This window comes from Passer montanus, unplaced genomic scaffold (genome assembly GCF_014805655.1).
Source record: "Passer montanus isolate IOZ18808 unplaced genomic scaffold, ASM1480565v1 scaffold43, whole genome shotgun sequence".
Classification (NCBI taxonomy): domain Eukaryota; kingdom Metazoa; phylum Chordata; class Aves; order Passeriformes; family Passeridae; genus Passer; species Passer montanus.
In genome coordinates, this window is record NW_024369151.1 from 5397726 (window position 1) to 5418212 (window position 20487).

At 48.0% G+C, this 20487-nt stretch overlaps 1 protein-coding gene across 1 annotated transcript; it reads left to right on the forward strand.

Moving 5' to 3' along the window:
* Window positions 1-106: 106 nt before the first annotated feature.
* GOLGA2 (golgin A2) lies at window positions 107-20309 on the forward strand (the record flags this gene model as incomplete). Its single annotated transcript, XM_039720346.1, has 28 exons — window positions 107-160; window positions 2618-2740; window positions 3059-3139; window positions 6475-6609; window positions 7223-7266; window positions 7391-7454; window positions 7913-7972; window positions 8449-8529; window positions 10236-10274; window positions 10779-10841; window positions 11080-11173; window positions 11825-11931; window positions 12468-12526; window positions 12743-12884; window positions 13910-13999; window positions 14158-14265; window positions 14361-14448; window positions 14926-15269; window positions 16088-16201; window positions 16473-16697; window positions 16939-17038; window positions 17118-17197; window positions 17769-17922; window positions 18054-18121; window positions 18397-18499; window positions 18740-18846; window positions 19006-19174; window positions 19282-20309. Coding segments are annotated over 28 exons (3144 nt in total), but the record flags the coding sequence as incomplete, so codon positions are not given.
* Window positions 20310-20487: the final 178 nt, after the last annotated feature.

Genomic DNA, 20487 nt, shown 5'->3' on the forward strand with positions numbered 1-20487 from the left:
GACAATAATTGTGCAATTTCCTGGTCTAGAGCGAGGTCTTTCTGTTTCAGCTCTTTGATTTCACACTGCAGGGCTTCTTCACTGGCTCCATCAGGCTGGAAGGACTTGGGAGTTGGGATCTGTAGAACACAGAACACACATAGCAGGAGCTCAGCTCTGGGTAAGATGCTACAATGCTGGAGTACGAATGGGAAAATAGTGTATATACCACTGAATAAAACAGGAGAAAAGGAAAAAAAACATCCCCAGGGCAGGGAGGGGTGCTCAAATAAAATGTGGATCAGTGTCCATAACGCTAGGCTGCTCCATCCCACATCTAACCGCACTTTCGAGAGCTACAGTGTAAAGTGAAAATAAATAAACCCCACAATGTGCCTTTCAGGAGCAACTCCCAGCAGGACACAGCGCAAACCGCGGGGCCGGCGCGAACCCGGGGAACCCTCCAGGGAAATCCCTCCCGAGCGGGCCGGGCCGAGCCCCGCGGGAGCGGCTCCCGGGGCAGCCCGCGCAGCACTCACCGGTGCCCGGAACGCGGCCGCGCCGCTCCGCCGGCCGCCGGCCGAGACCCTGGCAAAGCAGAGCGCCGCGTCAGGGGCCGGGACCGCCGCCTCGGCGGGGGCACGGCCCGAGAGGGGAGGGGAAGGGCAGCGGGGAACCGGCTCCTACCTCCTGGGCAGGGCCCGCGGCGGGTGGCGGGGCGGGCTGCGGCCCGCGCTCGGCGGGGCCCGCTCGGCCAGGGCTGAGGGCTCCGCCACACCGGAGAGCGGCAGTCCCCGCCACAGAGCACGCCGGGAGTTGTAGTTCCCCCGCCACGGAGCACGCTAGGAGCTGTAGTCGTGCCGCCGAGCGGCACGCCGGGAGTTGTAGTCCTCTACCGGGCTCGAGCGTGGCGGGGCTGCAGGTGACATTGGGTGTGGCACGACACAATTGTCCCCCGTGGCCGCAGCCGAGGTGGTCACATTTGGTGCTTCAGAGACACCTCAGCACCGCGGCTCAGCTGGGACGGGGACTCAGGGGGTGTCGGGGTCACTCAGAATCACTGGATCAATGTGGTTCGAAAGATCGGCCCTGTGATCGAACACCACCATGCCAACCAGACCACGGCACTGGGCGCCACGTCCAGTCTTTAAGCACCCCTGCAATGTTGTTTTCGCAAAGTGAGCACTGCCCACGCCCCTGCTTGTCCCTGTGTCCCGCCGGGCCACCGCAGCTCCCTCGGGCCCGGCTCCCCCAGTCCCGCCCGGAGGCTCGGGCAGCGCTGGGGCCCGTCCCGCCGCAGGGAGCCGCGTCCCTGTGAGCGCCGTGCCTCAGAGCCGGGGCTGCCCGAGCCTCAGGTGCTGCCGCGCCTGGAAGGTCAAAGGATTTGGGGTCACACACAGCGACCCCGCCACCAGCGCCCGGACACCGCAGGCGGAACGCGAGGCGGCTGTGCGGGACGCGCCCGCAAAGGCGAGGGCAGCGGGGCTGGCCCCTCCCGGCATTTGCTCTGGGCTGGCGGCTCACTACAGCAGCGGGACAGAGCCGGGTGTCACACGGGGACCGGGCTGTCCCGGGGCGGAGCGGGCCGGGCCGTCCCGCGGTGTCACCCCGGGCTGTCCCGGGGCGGGGGTGTCCCGGAGCGGGGCCTGCTCGGCGGGCGGCGGGGCGAGGCCGGGCCTGGGAGGCTGCGGGGCTGTGAGGGTTGCCCGGGCTGGCGTGCGGGTGCCGTGTCCCCCCCGCCTTCCTTCCTGCTCCCCCCCGCCTTCCTTTTTTCCCCCGTTTTCCCTCCGTATTTTTTCCTCCGTGGCGACCCGGCTGCCTGCGTCCCGGCGGGATGCGCTTCTGTGTCAAAGTCACAGGAACGGGAAAGTGTCCTGGAGCAGTTCAGGCTTCCATTTTGAAATCCTAGCAATAATGGGTGCTCCTCCGTCCTTCTCCATCCCCGCTGCCCCGCCGTGCCCGGCCCGGGCTGTGCGGGCCGGGGGTGCCGTTCTCTGCATAAACATCTGCCGGGACCCGCCGCGCTGGGGCTCGGGCGTGCGGGAATTGCACAGAAATGCCGGCAGTCCTGGCGGGATTCGAGTTACATCTTATCAGACCCGCACTTCCTGGGCGATTAAAAATAATTTGTAGATTGTTTCTCCCCTTAGTTCGCAGTTGTTGCAGTGTCTGCTGTGGGGATTGCAACTGTCCTTCATAAAATCTTTCATGGAGTGGAAGATTTAACTGTCAGGCAGTGCTTTCTCACTTTGCATGTAGGATTAATTGCCCTTTATTAATTTTGCCTCATTGCTCTTAGTTATAACCCTGAAAATCCCCCAAACCAGCACTTTTAATCCTCTTTTTAGTTGCACTATGGGGTATGAAACAATTTCCCAGGAACAGCATTGTCTGTAAACAAAAGTTGAATGTTTACAACTCTTGTCATAAATCCATCACTTTGGTCTTAACTTTAGCCTTCTCTGGGCTTATATTGATTCCTGTTTTCCCCCCAAACTGATGAATTCATGGAAGAGCATTCCTCTTGTCCTTACACTTGATTTGTATTTTTACCAGTGCAGTTAGGTTTTGAGGGTTTTTTGGGGTTATAGAGGGCATATTCTGTTTGGACTTCAGACTCGTCTTCTTCTGTTCACAGCTGAAGGAATATCAGCAGAAGAACAGCCCTGGAGCAACTGCAGGAACTAAGAAGAAACGCAAAACTAAAGAAGGCAGCAGACCTGCGACTCCCACCACCGACGACCAGCAGCCTCCAGAGAACGTGAGTGCCTCATGCTTTCTCTCAAATCATTTGCCTCCTCCCTCTTCTTTGGTTTTCTGTACAATCTGACCGAAGCTGGAAGGGCTGGGGTAAGAGCTGAGTGGTGTAGGTGCTGAGTGAAGTGTGCTGCAGCAGTTGGCAGCTGCAGTTCTGGAGTCTGTCCGACGGTGCCCTGGGTGTGCCCAGAGCTGCTGGGCTGAGCGAGGCGTGTGGTCCTCACCAGCTGGACAAGGCTGCTTCCTTGGCTGCCCTGGATTGATGTTTTCTCTCTGTCCTTCTCAGCTGTTTCTCTTTCCCCTTTTCTTTCGCCTCCTGTAGATTCAGAACATTCTGAAGGTGCTGGTGTCAGACCTTAACCGCTCCAATGGGGTAGCCATACCCTCATTGGACAAGAGGAAGGTGAGGCAGTGCTCGTGTCCCTCGCAGTGACTCGCTCTCCCTCCTGCATGCTTCGGGTTCTGCTCACACTGAGCTCCATCTCCGGCATGGAGCCTTCTCCTCACATATCCATTGTCAGTTGCTTCAGTTGTGTTGCTGTTTTTATTAACATGGAGCTCTTTGTTACCATTGCTTGTTAAGTGCTTGTTTTCCTTCTGGTTTGTGTCAAAGTTAACACGTCAAAAAGTGAGCCTTGTCAAAAAGTCTTTCTTGAGACAGCTGAGCTTGGAGGAAAACAGGAATTTGGGGTGAGGCAATAAACTCACTTATAACAGCTGAGGAAAACTGCACTAGGAAGAGATAGTGAATTCTTGTACTGTATTTCTCCTGCTCTGAGTGTCATTGCTTTGTTTCCTGAGCTTGGTTTCTGAAGGGCATGTTTGTGCTCATCTCCAGGCAAACAGCTGCACTGGCTGGTTATTCCAGCCACCCATCTATGACAGGCGATGAAGCTGGCACAGGTGATGTACAGTCTGGCAAGTAGCAGGGCTGTAAATATGCTTAGGCAGGAAGTCAGATACTTCAAAGCCAGGCATGTACAGGCTTTAGCGTCTTCACATTGCCAAGATCCTGAAGAGGAAAGGGCAGGAAGTATGCCAAGAAGCAAGGGAAAGGTGTTCAGGAGCATACATGAACAAACAGCCTTTTAAAAACACTTTTTTCCAGACAGTTAGTTTATTTAAAATAAGGCCCAAACTGTGATAGGAGCTCAGAGAAGTCAAATTTTGTAGCTGAGACTGTTCTTCCAGTTTTGTTGTACCAAAGCTCTGCTTTTCATTTTCACTTGCATCATTTTGGTAGCTTATTTCCCTCCTGTTGTTTCAAGGTAGTTGTCATGAAGTGGCTCATTGTTATATTTAATGCATATCCTTGGGTCTCCAGCAATAAATATAACTATAGTAATCACATGGGGTACCTGACAGATGACATGAAACCTGCCAGGTGGAATGGAATTCCCTCTGAATTGCCTTTGTATCCTTTTTTCCTTTATTTTTCTTTTGTGTGATAGTATGTCTGACACACAGATTTCCACCAACTGGACTGTGTTGTGTAGGTTCTGTACCAGCAGAATTCAAGTGATGTGAAGACACTCTGCCAGCTTTGGGGTGCTGGCTGTGCCTCAGAAAACTTGTGTTGAGACTGAAGTGTCACTGTTGTCCTGGGGACTGTTTTCAGTTAATACTTGTGAGCTCAGAGTAAGTTAAATATTGGAAAAGGAGACTTGTTTCCCATTGGAGGATGGGATGAAGATAGGTGGTCCAGTGCTGTTGCTGAGGTGACACTTAGCCTTGCAGTGAAGGCCTACCTGTGTCTACAGCTTTAGTCATGTTCTGCAAAGGGAGAATTTATTGCTCTATTCATTCTTGTTTCCCTTTTTTTCCCTCTTTTCCTCAGAGATACAGTTTGATCTGATTGGCTATTACTGAATATTTGGATTGTTGTGCCTGGGATTTTAGGAATTATTTGAAAACTTATCTTTAACTGCAGTATGTAATGATGGAACAATTTTTCATTCCAGTTGCTGTCTTGTAAAAAATCCTGAGTCAGGAAAATGCTGTTTAGAAACTTGATGCTAACAGGGCAGAAAAGCTGATCAGTGGCAGCTGAGCTGCTGCTGCCATTGGTGTCTCATGTGAGGCAGAGCCCTCCCTTCTCCCTCACTTCAGCTTTCTTGGCTCTGAAACAGAGGAAAACCAGCAAAGTCAAAGCCTTTGTGTGAAAGCAAAAGGATCCTACTACATGCTAAGCTGAGCAGAATTACTGACTTTATTCTACATTATTGGAATATCACAAAGCATAATTTCCATATAAGTGTTTTGCTTCTAATGCTTTTGTTTCCAACAAATTCAATTGTTCAAATAGTTTTGGGTTTTTTTTGACAGTTTATTACAAAACTGCTACTTGTGAGGAAAGGAGGAAGGAGTTCTTGTGGTTAAGGAACATTACTGGTTCCTGAATCTTGGAAGTATTAGGCAGAAGGACTGTTCTGATCAGAAGAAATTATAATTTTGAGATGCACTGGGGAGTTAATTCTTCCTATCCCTCTGATCTTTATATTGATGAGTGTGTGATTGATAAAGGTGAAGTAACCTTTAGCTGGAAGAAGTGAGGGAGTTCCCGACCTTCCTAATAAGGACCTAACATATATTGCTCCTTCAGAGCATCAGTACCTCTCCTGCTAAAAAGAAATTCAGAATATTCTTGTTTTCCCTTTGTAGTCTTCCACCTTACTACCTTCATTAAATCTGTCTCCACTGTTGCTGTTTTAACCTTGCTGCTGGATTAGTGAGTGAGGTACTGAGCAGGTAAACAGGGATTGCCAAGAGAGAGAGATTTCTTGGTTCCTTTGAAGTGCCAAGAAGGAAGTAACTGAAGTAAGAGGGAGCTCTTCAGGTGGAGTTGCAGAGAGCTGCAGTATATTGGTGGGGCTGAATGCTGAGATTATCTCTTTTGTTTTGTTGTGTTTTTAAGTGATGACTTAGTAGAGCTGGCTGATGAAATCAATCAAATTGCTGTAAAACACAAGAGCACTGCTGGACCTCTATGGCTCTAGTGCTGTGCAAGGAGATGGAATGGATCAGTGCAGTGTGGCTTCACAGAGGGGGCTGCAGGTGCCACCCATGCTCCCACAGAGGCTGCATGAGAATTTGCTGTCCAGAAATAGTTTTTTGGCGCTTCTCTTTTCTATTTAGATTCTTCTAGTCATGGGATCCATGGCTCCAGCAGGGCCACAGGCACCTGCTCCCATCCACCCTCCCTCTGGCCTGTTCATAAATGTCCTGTTTCTAAACTGGTGGGTCATGGCATGCCACAAATTTCTCCGTGTTTTAGACAGAGCACTTGAGTCTGACTAACCCATTTTTCAAGTAGTCACTCCCCTGTTCTTTTCCATCTTCATTTGCATACAGTGATCTGTGTTTTCCCCAGGAATACCTCAAAGGTGGTGCTTTTCAAAGCACAGTGACATTTGGCTTTGCCCTTACTTGATTTTTGGTTAATCTTTTGCAGTGAATCTCATGTGTGAGCTTAGAGTTTGGGTGATGTTATTGCCCTGTGTTAAAAAAGAGAGTTGGATTGTGGGACACTGGTTCTTCATGGAAGGACACACTCTGGGACAGTGTTTGTGGTTGATGCAGCCACCTCTTTGCTCTGGGGAGAACACAGGTTCCCTTCCACATGTTAATGACTGTTCACATGGGTCTGGTTTTCACAGGCAGGCCACAAGGTGATGTGCTGTTGTGTGTGTTTGTTCATTTTGCATGAAGGCTGTAATCCTGTGCTGTGTTTTGTGACAGGCATACTTTGACAGTGATGTTGCCACTCGTAGTGCTGAACAGCTTGCTCCTGATGTCCCTGTGCTATCTAACAGCAACAGCCTCCCTAGTTGTGATTCTGTTCTGCCTGCTCCTGAGAGCATGCAGCTGACACAGGTTTGTGACTTATCATCAATACTGCCATTGAACCATTGGTTAGTGATGCCACATTAGTGTGGAGAAAGGTGACCTTCATAAATGTGACATGACTAGTTCAGGTTTTCCCCTGTTAAAAATACTATATTCTCCACTCTCCATGCAGGCATCATCCGTCTGTGAGAGCAGAGGGAGTGCTAGCATGCACATGGCCCTGCAGCTTCCAAAGCTGCCTTCCTTCCCCTTCTCTCCTATTTCATTAGCTGAAAGTACCCTTAATAAGACAGGTCTCCAGTCCAATCAGTCTGTATTTCCTTTTACTAATAAAAGATTCAGTTGTAGTTTTTTTTCAGCAAAGTGTTGATTATCCTTAAATAGGAAGTGTTGATATCCTTAAATAGGCTAGCAGACATAAAGCCTGATACACTTGAATTTCTCTGTTCCAGACTCACACCACTCAGGAATGATGTGTAAGCCAGGGCTGAGTTGGTGGTTTTAAGTTCATCTTCCTTTGGGAAGCACTAATTACAGGAGCTGTGAAACTTGAGCCCAGGTGTAATCAAGTCTTAGTGACACATTCATAAGTGACTCCCATCTTTTACAGGCTTACAAGTTTTTATGTTTTAATCCACAGATGAATGAAGCTGAAGATCATAAAAATGCTTTGGAAGAGAACAGGTGAGTGTCTGTGTTGGCTTTGCAACAGGATCCCAGCAAATTATGGTTTTATTCCTGCCCCAATGGTGTGCTGATTTGGGCAGCTCTCTGGCAGAGGTTTTCATTGCCAGATCTTTGTTCCCAGGTCTTTCTCGTCAACAGAGGGTCTCCGTCAGCTGTCTGAGCAGCTCAATGGCCTGGTTTCCCAGGTACTCCTCTTCATCCATTTGTCCCATTAATTCTCTTGGTGTTTGATGGGGAACTTTAAGCAGACAGCTCAAGGAAACACTCTTCAATCTCAGAGATGTCTGCAGCCATCCTACTAACCAATGTGATGCTTAAACATTGAGGAGCAAAAAATCCTCGTTTAGGAATTTGAGATTTCAGCAGTAGGAAGAAAAGCAGAGTGGGATGAATGAATTGTAGTATTCATGGAAAGATGTAGTCTTGATTTACTGGAAAAAAATATGATGTCAGTCTGAATAATCCACATTAGCTTGTCACAGGGGCAGCCAGTGTCTATCCTGAGCCAGAAAAGTGTTTTCTGTGCCTGTGTGTGGTTGTTTGAAGTGACAGGTGCTATAAGGAGTGTTACACTTAGAATGGGATCTTACCTAGTAGTGATTTGCTTTGAGGACTAAAACTGACTTACTTGATTTACTTCTAGTCTACATCGTATGTGAATGGAGAAAGTGCTGTTTCTTCCACAAATATTAAGGAAATGGAAGTAAGTTGTTCTCAGTCTGTCATGTTTTTTATTTTTCTTATTTGCTATTGTTGATCACTTGTTTGGATTCTGTGCTTACAGCGGTGTTAGTGAGGCCTAACTGAATGCACAGATCACATACATCACTGTGTAGTGTCACCTGGGGCTCTAATTGGGCAGTTGTGATCACCACAGTCAGAGGCAGTTATTAGAGATGTTCCCAGTTTGGGGACTGGGGATAATCTGGCTTCCCTGCAACTGCAGTTCTTATTCCTGATTCACTTTTATGTCAAAATGAGGCCTCAGCAGAAACGGATAAAATAGGTTGACATCCCAGCTGCTTTTGTTCAAACCACAGATTTTGTTTTGTTTGGAGAGTTTGATTATATCAAATTTTGATAATGATTTATTTTTCTGTCCTTTTTAATTATTGCTTTTTTCCCTCCCTCCTCCTCTTCTGCTCCTTCCTTTTTCTCCTATATGCATGTGCCCGTCAGACACGTTACCAGGAGCTGGCAGTAGCCCTGGATTCCAGCAATCTAACTAACAAACAGCTCGTTACAAAGATAGAGGAATTGGTAAGAAACAATCCAACCAACCAGTCTGACATTGTCTTTGCTGCTCCTCCACGCTCTCTGGGTGTCTGCAAGGTTCCCTCATGGTGCCACAAGGAAGGCTGCTTAACAGCACTCTGCATGGAACAGAATGGGCTGGGTGGAAAACCTGTGAGAGGATCAAAGCCTAAGGCCTCTTGTGAGTGTGGTGGCTCATCTGAGGAAGCAGAAACAGAGTTTTGTTGTTTCCATTTAAGTGTGCTCTGTTGATCTCCTCACACTGTCCCTGGATGATAAGCATCCTCATAAAACAGCTATTTCTAGTCCTGCTCTGAATCTGAAATACAGAATTCTGGTGCTGGCAGCAGTGTGAAAACCTGTTTCTGCAGGTGGTGATGCTGTTCTAAATATATCAGCAGAGTGGGAGCAATAGGTCCAAGAGAGCCTGGGGCTGTTTTCTGATCATATCCTCAGCTTCTCTTGGCACAATGAATGAACTGCTTTGTCCTGTGGCTTGCATGGATTCCTGCTGCTGCTTTTCAGCCTTCAGCCTTAACACTGCAAAAAATGCAACTAAGTGGATCTGTTCCAGACTGAAAAGAGCCTTTCTTGTGTGAAATACTTTCCCCCATTTTGTTTCTCTAAAACTACACTTTTCCCCCAAGTTCAGCATTTCCCAGTGTACCCCATGACTTCCCTCTTTTTGTTTAGTTTTTGGTTTTGGGTTATTTTTGTTCTGTTCTTTTTGTGTTTTAGTTGGGCTGCAGAGGTACAGTGCATTGCCCACCCAGGATTCTCATTGTTTGCCAGCTTTTCTGTTTGTCTGGAACTCTGTAGGGCCTTTGCTGCATTTGTGCTCTTGCCTTGCTTTTCCTGGTTGTGTGCTGGTATTGCTAAAATCAAAACCTCATCATCTTTCCATGTGCAGTCATGTTTCAAAATGCACTGAGGTAGTAGTGGTAATAAAGAAACACCTTGGCAATATTCATCATTTGGGAAGAGGAAAAAAATACTAATTATGTAGTTACTTAGAGGTATCTGTGAGAAAACTGCCAGGGGGACAAGAGCAGCAAAGGGCAAACAGGGTTTGGTGGCAGCCTGGGCAGCCTTTGTCCCCTTCACACCTACAGATGCACTTTGTGCAGTCACAGATCTCCAGTCTTTCACCCATAAGACTGAAATTGGCTGGGACAGAATTATCCTTTCCTTGCATCTGGCTTCAGCCCTGTCTCATTCCACCTTGGTGGGAGCCTGCCAACGTACGTGCAGCTCTGCATGACTTGGCCAGTTGGTAACTGGGATAGAGGTCTAAGGAATCACTTAAAGCAAAGGACTTTTGCTTTGGGATTTAGGTATTTGTCTTTTATTAAAAGCATTTTTGCTGATTTTCCTAACAGCAGTTTGACTGTGACTAATTGAATACATGTGGGATATTGCAAGTTTAAACTGAAGTTGTTGGATGCTCAGATAGGAACATTGAGGGGTTTCAGCACAGGTATTGCAGGAGAACTGTGATAATGTACTGGATAATGAAAAACATATTACATGTATTAGTGAAGGGAGCCCCAAATCTCTTACTTTTAATAGCTCAGATGAACTTCCTAGTCTTCTACAGAAATGGAAATTCTCCTTTCATTAACTGGGCATATATCCTACTTCATCAAAGTGAAAATATGTTTCAGTATGAGAATATTTTCTCTTAATATTGGTGCATCAATTTTCTTCCATAGAAACAGCAGAACCAAGAAGCAGTGAATCAGCTGGAGAAGGTAAAGTGTGTCCTATTTTTGGATAGGTACAGAAATAGGTATCTGTTTCTCTGTGGAGTAGAAAACACAATGGATTGTGGCACAAGAGTGCATGATCTTGTCTTGTGTTAGATTCAGTTTTATTTGTAGCATAAGGTTTAATATTTTGACTTCACAAGTTAGGCCTGACAGGCAGCATTCTTATTTTGACCAAAGCTAATACTGAAATGCTCAAGTTGCAGGAGTGCAGTGGGGGCAGGAGGTGACAGTTCAGGTCCTTGCCAGGAGCTTCCATTCCAACACTGCCACGTGTGTGCTGCAGTGGTTGCACTGTGCTGTTGCTGCTGGTCTGGGAAAATGATTAAGTAGTTCAAATAATGGAAGATTAAGCATGTCTTTAAAAATAATGGCATCATTTAGATGCTAGAAATGGTACCAATTAATTCCTGCTTTTTTAGTTTGATGTAAAAACAAGGGTTAACTATCTGCATGTTTGTGCTGACCAGGCATTATTTGTTTCTACAGGAAAAGAAGGAGTTTGAACAGAAATTTTCTAAAGAGCAAGCAGCACTGAGGGAGCAGTTACAGGTAATGCAGAGCCTCCCTTACAGTAATATCACCTGACTTCTGCTGTTTTGTGGATTACTGAGCACTTATAGGCCTTATCCTGGAAGGCAGAAGTCCATTCCTTTGGCAAAACTGTGAGTGTCAGCCAGACTGTACTTAACTGCAAGAGCTCTTTTCTGAACTGTCCTTTTGTGGCAACAGTGATGTTGCAGTGGCAAGCAAAGAAGTTTTGTGCTGAGCTGATTTTCCTTTCCCCAAGGTTCATATCCAGACTATTGGAATTCTCGTTTCTGAGAAGTCTGAGCTGCAGACAGCCCTTGGCCACACTCAGCAGGCTGCACGGCAGAAGTCAGGTACGTGACTGTCTCTGCAGCTCGGGCTGGGCTTGGACTGTGGATGTCAAGGCACAAGCATGACAGTTGTTGGCAGCCAGCTCACAGCATTCCCTGACCTCTCTGTGAGCAGCCTTTGGCACTGGCACTGCTGCTGTCATCCTAGCTGCCCCCAGATGGGAGCATGTTGGTCTCATGGCAGTTGAGGTTCTTTTGTGCATCACTAAAGCCTTGTCAGTTCTGTTGGGCCTGGTGACTACCCCAGACCGTTCCTTTCTAATTCTTTTAAAACTTGGTTTCCCTTTTCTGCCCTGCCTCCCACACAGCTGTCATGTTAATCTAGGTCTTAGCCAAGCTTTTTATTCTGAACTACATTTGAGTAGTTTATTCTAATAGAAAAAAAAAAAAACAACAAACCCAAACAACATACTGTCTATTGTTCTGCAAAGGAAGTTTCATCATCTCCCTCTAAAAGTGAGGCAGGTAGTTAGAGAGAGCTGTGCTCCCAGGGCTGTTAGTGAATCACCTGTGGAGCCAGGAGCGGAGCCAGCTCTGCTGATTTAGTTCTGCGCTGCCTGAAGAGCTTGTTGACAAAGTAGAAAGTGCTGTTCAGCCAGTTCCAAAATGCTCTTTGTGGTCTAGCCTCGACTGACTGTGCTCTGACTTGTCTAGGAGAAGCTGAAAGCCTTGCTGCCCGCTTACACTCGTCTCGCCAGCGAGTCTCGGAGCTGGAGCGCACTTTGTCCTCCATCTCCATGCAGCAGAAGCAGTCAGAGAAGGTAAAAGTCACCTCTGTTTATGCTTAACCAGCAGCTCTGCCTTTGGCTGTTTGCTTATTACTACACTGCTGCAAAGTCTGCAGTCCCTGCTTGGAGAAGAGGCAGAAATGAATTTTGTTAATTGTTAATTAAACTTTAAAAGCCCTGTATTCCCCATGATCAAGGCAAACTTCATTCAAGTTTCTGTGACTAATCATATGGTCCAGTTGGTGTCCTCAAACCTGGCACCTCACTTCATTAGTCTGGCAGCTCCACACAAGAGAGACACTTTGTCCCAGAAATGTCCATCAAGCACACACTTCAGTATTGTCTTTAATCCAGAAGTTTGCAGAAATACTTGAGCATCACATTTGAAAAGACTGAGCAGACTTGTTCCTGGAAAATTCAGGAGGTTCTAAGCAAACCTGTCTTAAAGTTTTTGCCAAAGTTATGACCTTTTCTGTTTTAGCTGATGTGTTAAAGGTGAAGTATTTTTTTAATACCTTATTTGTTTGGCTGAAGTCTATAGATGAATCAATAATTTCCTTTTTCTCCAGCACAATAAAGAGTTAGTGAAGGAGCGAGACAACCTGAAACTGGAACTGTACAAACGAAGGTAAGTCCCTTCTGCTCATTTCTGCAGAAGAGCCCCAAAACAACAAGTGGCAAAGACCACAGGTGTTGACTTGGGAGGCTGGTATTAAATAAAAAGAAAATGTAGTCACTAGATGCGATGTTTCTGTGATTCTGGCTGCCAGGAAACACTGGTTTGTAGATCTTTGACCTGGACATCAGCAGACCCAGAGCCACTTTAATTTTTTGTTTGTTTTAGCAAAAGTAGCGAGGAAATAAAACAGCAGAATTCAGAGCTGTCAGAGAAAGTTCACTCCCTGGTGTCCCAGAACTCGGCTATGAAGTTGGATGTGGAAGATTTGCAGAAGAAATTGGAAATGGCTGAACTGATGATTCAACAGGTGAGGGCGGAGGACACTGATGACACTGCCACACTTCCTTCTGAGAGAGGGGGCAAGACTTAACTCCTGGCTTTAAAGGAAAGCATGAAATCCCATCAAGACATCCTCCTAGGAAAAAGCTTTCAGCAAGGTCTCAGAGGAACAGAAAAGTTTGTATTCTTTAAGGTGTTGGAGCTGTAAATTGATTGAAAAGCACACATTGTTTTACAAGCAATGTCACATTAGTCTGCTAAAGCTGTTGTACAGTGAGAGAGGGTGAAATGTGGAAATACAGTGACTCTGATTGTATCTGTTCAGGATTTTGGTTATTTAGTTCTGCAGTCTCACTGAGTAACCAGCTGAGTGGGGGTGGTGTTTGTACCCACCAGTGGAAGGTGGTGAATTGGACAGTGGCAGCTTGAAGTCAGCTGAGGAAAGAATGCATGGAGCCAGCTGTTAGCAGGTCAGAGAGCAAGCTTGGTCTAACCCTGAGCCTGGGAGGGAAGAAAATGCTCTTTTTTTAATTCCTAGAGACTGTGTCTTAAGTTACCCTTGAAATTAAGCCAACTGCTGCTCTTCTGGGAAAAGTCCTGTGCCTCAGCTGAACCAGCCTTGCTGTTCAGTCCACTGACATGCTCCAGACACTGGCTTTAAATTCCTGACATGTCTGACAACTTTTAAGGTCACAGCCTTTTGTACCATCTGATATGGCTGTATAATGCAGACTCTGGAAATGCATAAAATTTCTGAGCCAAAGTTTGATTGAATCCTATTTTCTTAATTAAAAAAATAATAAATGTAAAACTGGTAGGGAGGAGCTGCCCACTTCAGCCTGATTAAAATAAAAAAGCTGATATTTATAAAATATCAGCTTTTTGATTTTAATCCCCTTATTTTTTAACACTGAACTTCACTATGAGTTGGAGCACTTTAAAGAATTATAGAAGGTTACAACATGGATCATGTTGCAGGTTACTCTCAGGGGGAAAGGCTGTGCAGGAGTTGAGTATTAACATTTTGCCTTAACTTTGTGATTTTTTTAACAGTTCTCAAACCAGGGAGGGAGTCTGGATGCAAACCAGCAGCTACAGATGGCTCTGGAGGAGAAGGCAAGCATGGAAACACAGGTAGCTCAGGTAAGAGGTTGTATGAAATATGATCCAAATCTTGATAACTACTTTTGGGGCAGAAAAATGTAGTCTGAGCTTTGCACTAACACTGATTTCTTCAAGTTTTATCCCTTAAACCAAATTTTTTTAGCCAATATGATGTTGCTTGCTTTTGTTTTGAACAGCTCTCAGAGTCACTCCAGCAGCTGCAGGCAGAAAGAGATCAGTATGTGGAGAAGCTGAGGGAGGAGGGCAGCGTTTGGCAGCAGCGGGTGCAGCAGCTTGCCAAGCAGGTAACCCTGGGGCAGCATCCCAGCTCTGGACAAACACAGGCAGCAGGAAATGCCCCATGAACATTGCTGTAATTTTCATTTGTGTGGCCTTGCAGGTCCACACAATGGCAGAGGAGAAGGAGAAACACATGGCCAGAATTCAGGAGCTGGAAGACAATGTTACAGAGCTGCTGAGCACATCAGGTAGGGCTTCCAAAGTGGGGCTGGATAACTCTGTCCTGCTGTGCAGATGCTGTGCAGTAGGTCTGATGCTGGGAAGGCAGATGGAGACAGGTGACCCTAAGAACCCTTTTCTCCTGGGAAACAGGAGAACAAGTGAACTCCTGCAATGAATGGATCAGCAGCCTGGTTATGTCTGTAGTACTGGCCTGACTGTACTGTCAGCCTCCCTGGCTCAGGAGTTTGGGAAGGCAGGATGCTCCTGCTAGGGCTGTGAGGGAGTCAGCAGCAGACAGGAGGATGCTGTGCTTGGGTTTGGGGTAGGTTTGCTCTTTGTTCCTCTCAGTGCTGTGCACTGAGGATTGGATGCTGCAGCTGCTGATCCCTTCAGGATCACAGAGCCCTATGGGCTGGGGTGTGCTTTGTGTATCCAGCAGGGATATGTCTCACCCAGCCGTTTTCCCTGTGACTGAGCCCCTTCTGGCTGCATTTCCTCAGCAGTGAAGCCCATGGATGTCGAGCCTGCCTCCCCGCCGGGGCCCACGGCAGCCGAGCTCAGCCTGCAGGAGGAGATGCAGCGGCTGCAGCAGGAGAAGGAGGAGCTGCAGGGGCAGTACCAGGCCCAGGTGCGGGACAACGAGCAGCTGAGCCACCTGAACCGGGAGCAGGAGGAGCGGCTGCTGGAGCTGGAGAAGACCGTGCAGCGCTACAGCGAGGAGGCTGTGGACAGGCAGCAGATCCTGGAGGACATGCAGAGTGACAAGGCCACAATCAGCAGGGCACTGAGCCAGAACCGGGATCTGAAGGAGCAGCTGGCTGAGCTGCAGAATGGGTTTGTCAAACTGGTAGGTGTCTTCTGTGCACCTTTTCCCACTGCTTCCCTCACTGGTGCCATCCTTTTGTAGCGCAGATATGAAAAACTGGCAGCAGCATTATCCTTGTCTTACCTTCTGAGACTGTGGCTGCTCCATCCTTTGATACATAGTGCCATTCCAGGAGGTTCCCTCCAGTTCCTTACTCCCTCAGGTGCTCTAGGAGGTGAACCAGTATCTTTGTCCAGAACTGTTTCCTTTTCCTTCTCATCCCCTGGCAGTCAGGCTGTTTATGTCCCTGGGTATTCCTCCTGCCCTTTTACCTGTAGATACCCATTTCCTGTTCCCTTCTATTTGCCAATGAGGAAGTTCTCAACAGTATTCTCTTCTGCTGGTGTCATTCTTATCCCCCTTCTTAGAGCTGAATCCTTACTCTTGCTTTGCTTCTTTCAATGTAATATTTCCCTTCTGGGGCCCTAGCAGACTGACACAGGGCCTAGCTGTTGGATTTTTTTCCTTTAGTCCTTTTTGAACTCCTTGTTTTTGAATGTCTGTGGCTCTCTTTGGGATATTCATACCACCCATCTGCTTTGGAGCTGACAGGCTGCATGATGTGCCAGGCCTCTTCTTGGCACTGTCCCAGCACCAATTCCCCTGTCTCTTTCCTTGTTCTTCTCCCATCTTCTGAACCTTTCTTTAAGTTATTTACTGCCCTAAAAGTCAATTTATGGCCCTCAGTCCACAAAAACATGGGATGGCACCCTGTTGTACTGGGAACTAATGTGGTGTATTGAGACCCTGTTTCATGGTGGCTGGGGCAGTTTCCTTACACAGTCGTGTTTGTCTTGCAGACAAATGAAAACATGGAGGTTACAAGTGCCCTGCAGTCAGAGCAACACGTAAAGAAGGAGCTGGCCAAGAAGCTTGGGCAGCTGCAGGAGAACCTGGCGGAGCTCAAGGAGACGGTGAGCACCAGCAGAGGGATGGCAGGGCTGGATTGTGCAAACTGCTGGCAACTTCCCAGACACTGATGGAAGGATGGAAGTGGGTACTGCAAAGATCCAGCTGGGAGCCTTCCCCTATCATCTGCTGCCTGATGTGGGGGACCAGCATGTGGGGGCAGATGGTGGCTGTCTGCCTGGTTGGTGGCTTTGGGGCAATGTTGACAGTTTGGATCATGTCACAGCTTTTCAGGCAGAAAGGGTTTGATGTGGTGGTTTGACTTTGTTCTCTCAGCTGGAGCTGAAGACACAGGAGGCCCGTGGGCTGCAGGAGCAGCGGGACCAGTGCTACAGCCACCTGCAGCAGTACACCCTGGCCTTCCAGCAGCTGGCTGCCGAGAAGGACGAACTGCACAAGCAGTTCCTGCTGCAGACACAGCTCATGGATCGCCTGCAGCACGAGGAGGTCCAGGGGAAGGTGACAGTGGAAATGCACCTCAAAGAGCTGCAGCAGACAAAGGTAACAGTAAAAAGGACAAGTGGAAAGATGGGAGGTAATCAGTAAGGGAGAGATTTGGTCGGTCCCTTCCACCCTGGGCTGTGATGCTGTAATTACCCCGCGCCCTACAGATGAGTTGTACCTGTTTGGAGCAAAGTACTGCTTGTGTGTTTGTGTGTGTGGTGCTACTGCCTGAAGATGAAATGACTGTTTGCAGTCTGGCTTGTGCAGGTTTTTGTGATCCTCTGCTTCTCTCTTGCAGGAAAGTCTAGAAGCCGTAGCCAAGGAAAACAAAGAGCTGCAGGCCCAGATCAGTCAGTTGGCAGCAGAAATGGATGGCAGGATTTTGCACCAGTTGGAGGGTGAGTGGCTGCATCAGTGAGGAGGCAGAGCTGGGGTCTCTGCAGCATTGCCTCCTTGTTCACCTTCCTTCTTTTACAGAAGGCGATGAAGCAATGACTGAAGAAGTCCAAAAACCTTCTCTTGTGATCCCAGAGAAGTTTGAAAGCCATGAAGAAATGGTGAGTCTTAAATGGGTAGAAAAGCCTTTGATTTTAGTTCTAAACAAATATCTAGAAAAGGAAACCAGTTAAATTGCAGAGAGGTTTATCAGCTGTTGTCCTACCAGCTGAGTGCAGTCATGAGGGAAATGCAACAGTTCCTTGTGCATAGCAGCAAAGCCAAGACTGCTGCAGCATCCTTGCAAAACAGGCTGGAAGTCTGGCAGTGGTTTCCTTATAATGACAACTCAGCTGGCAGAGCAGCTCTTTAATGGGGCTTTGATGATGATGTTCTTTTTAGTTTGAAAGGCAATTTGGAAATGGTGTCAAATATCTACAAGATTTATCTGCAAGTACAGTCATAATACTGCAGTCAAATAGCTCTCAAGGGATCCAGTTTTTAACCTGCACTAATTGGGAATGAGAAGAGGCAGTAGCTGCTCCCTGGCTTAGTTCCAGGGCAGTCACACAGTTCTTTGGTTTCACACCCATAAATAAAATGGGGTAAACTGTTATTCTGTCCTGAGATGCACCATAGATCCTGCTGAATGCAGGGGAAGCACTAATGTCTACACTCTGAAATTCTTCTTAGGTCACTTTCGTGACCTCTGCCATGTCCCAAGTGGAGCAGGAGCGAGAAGATCTGAGGAAGCAGCTGGCAGCTCAGAAGCAGCAGTGCAGAACCCTCCTGCAGCAAATCACAGCTCTTAGGCAGGAGCAGCAACATCACGTCACGCTGGATGGAGGTAAAGTCTCAGTACAGTCTGGGGACAGCGTGACCATGACATGCTGGGCCAGCTGGCCATGGCACAGACCTTTGGGTCTGTGAGTGCACCCTGCCCCAGGAGAAACTGTAAATGGCACACATCCCTTCCAGGCTCCTTTATGGATACTGTTCCAGTGGAGGTTCATGAGGCTTTGAAAACTGCCATGGACAAGCTACAGGTAAGCAAAGCATCTGATGTTTTTTCAGCCCTATTATACTGCTCAGCCAGACTAGGATCCAGTGTCAGACAAACACAACACAACACAGATTGTAGGGGAATAAGCAGCAGATGTTCCATAAAAAGATGCTCCATCCTAAAGACTTGCTCACTGCTTGGTTGTAAAGGAGCAGGATTTGTTCCCCAGGCTCAGACCAGTGCCAGGGGGGTGTTATGTTTAGCACAGGCGTTGTGTGTGTGTGAGCAGCCCAGGTGACTGACCCCACGTGTGTGCAGCTGCGTTTCACAGAGCTGATGCGGGAGAAGGCCGACCTGCAGGAGCGGCTGGAGGAGCTGGAGCACCGCTGCATCCAGCTGTCCGGGGAGACCGACACCATTGGTACGTTCAGCACAGGCTGGAGCTTGCTCAGTGCCTTGTTTATGTGGGAACAGAAGGTCCCCAACAGCTTTTGGAGCTGGAGCTCTCAAAGTACCAAGGCTTCCCTGTCTCCTACTGCTGCCTAACTGGGCTAGGTCTCCACTCCAGGGTTGGATTTCCTGGGTCCTTGTGCCTCGTACCTCACTATGGGGCTTGTACCCCAATCTTGCAGACACTCCTGAGGCTTCTCTTGTGTTCCAGGGGAGTACATTGCACTGTACCAGAGTCAAAGGGCTATCCTCAAACAGCGGCACCAGGAGAAAGAGGAGTATATCAGCAGGTTGGCTCAGGACAAGGAGGAGATGAAGGCAAGGACTCTTTTCTGTGGCACTACTCCAAGCAGGGTGGGCCTGGGGAGCACAAACATTTGTGTGTTCATTTCCTAATTGTGTGACAGGAATAGGACTGCAAACTGCAGCAGTGTGTTTGCATGCATGTTTCATGGGCTTTCCTTTACTTTGGTGCAGATGAAACTACTGGAACTGCAGGACTTAGTGATGCGCCTGGTCAGGGAAAGAAATGAATGGTACAGCAAGTATGTAGCAGCTGCTCAGAACCCAGAGCTGCTGGCAAGCCAGACTGAAGGTGTGCTGCCAGCAGAGAGGCGCATTGAGCTGAACGCCACCGACGGAGCAGGTGAGCTGCAGCCAGGACAAGCTCTGAGCAGGGGGAACAGCCCCTGCTCTCAGCCTTGGCTGTGGATGGGAGGAGTTACCTGCCTGCCCTGTGTGTGCTCCTTGCAGGGTTACGAGAGGTGAATCTGTCAGATGAAGCAGAACAAGAGGCTGTTGTTCATCAATCCGGTTTCCCCCATGCTGACAGTAAAGCTGCTCAGCCAAACCAAGAGGACCCCACGGCAAAGCAAATAATGCAGCTTCTCAGAGAAATCCAGAACCCTCAGGAGAGGCTGGGCTCCCTGCTGGAAAACCCATGCATTCCCTTCTTCTACCGTGCTGATGAGAACGATGAGGTCAAAATCATGGTAGTGTAAGAGGTGCTACATCTTCCTGACAGCAACTTTCTGTGGGCCTGAAAGGACTTGATGGACTTGTACGTGCCCATACCTCTGCTCAGTGCCCTTGGTGAGAACAGTTCCTAAAGACATCAGTAAAGAGAGATTGTATCAGATGGATCTCAAGCATCAGACCTCATCTTCTCTTTCTCTTTTCTCTTACTCGGTGTGGACTACAGGCAGACTCTTAACTCATCCTGGGAGGCAGCTGGTGCTGCCACATCACCTAGGCCAGGCCCAGACTGGGGGCAAAGGGAGTCCATGACTTTTGGCAAAATGACTTAATCCCTTGTCCTAGAGTCTGCTGCCACAGGAGCTTCACACGGTTCTGATCCATCACTCATGCCTGTCATCAGCCCAGTTCTTCCAGGGCTCCCAGAGTAACTAACTGTTCTGGTGATGGACTCTTTGGACTCTCAGCAGGTTGGGTTTGTTTTCATACTACGTATCCTAAACTCCCCCTTGCTGCTGCAGCCCTGCCTCTTGCAGCTGTATTTCAGAAGATCAGCCCCCAGCAGGCAGCTCAGCCCTGTCTGTTCTCAATGCCAGGGGAAGGGACCGAGGGGAGCCTTGAGGGGTCTTTTGGTTACTTGACAAAGCTTTATGTGATTCTTGGGAGTGGGGTGGAAATGTAACTGCACTTTGAAGGATGATGTGTTTCACTTGTATGTGTCTGAAGGTTTTATTTATTTTAAGAAATGGGAGAAATTAAGTAAAAGGAAACCACTTAATAAACATGCTTCGTTTTGAATTTCTGGACTTTAGGGGCTCTAGTTCTCCATCCCTGAACTTTCCTCTTCTCCCATTTTGGTAAGGATTACAGGAGATGAGTGGAAACCCAGAGCCCATGGCCCATGTTTAAGGTCCTGGGACAGACAGCAGCAAGTGTCATGGCCCTGCCTTGAAGCCATAGCCCTGATTCTAGGGAGAAAATAGA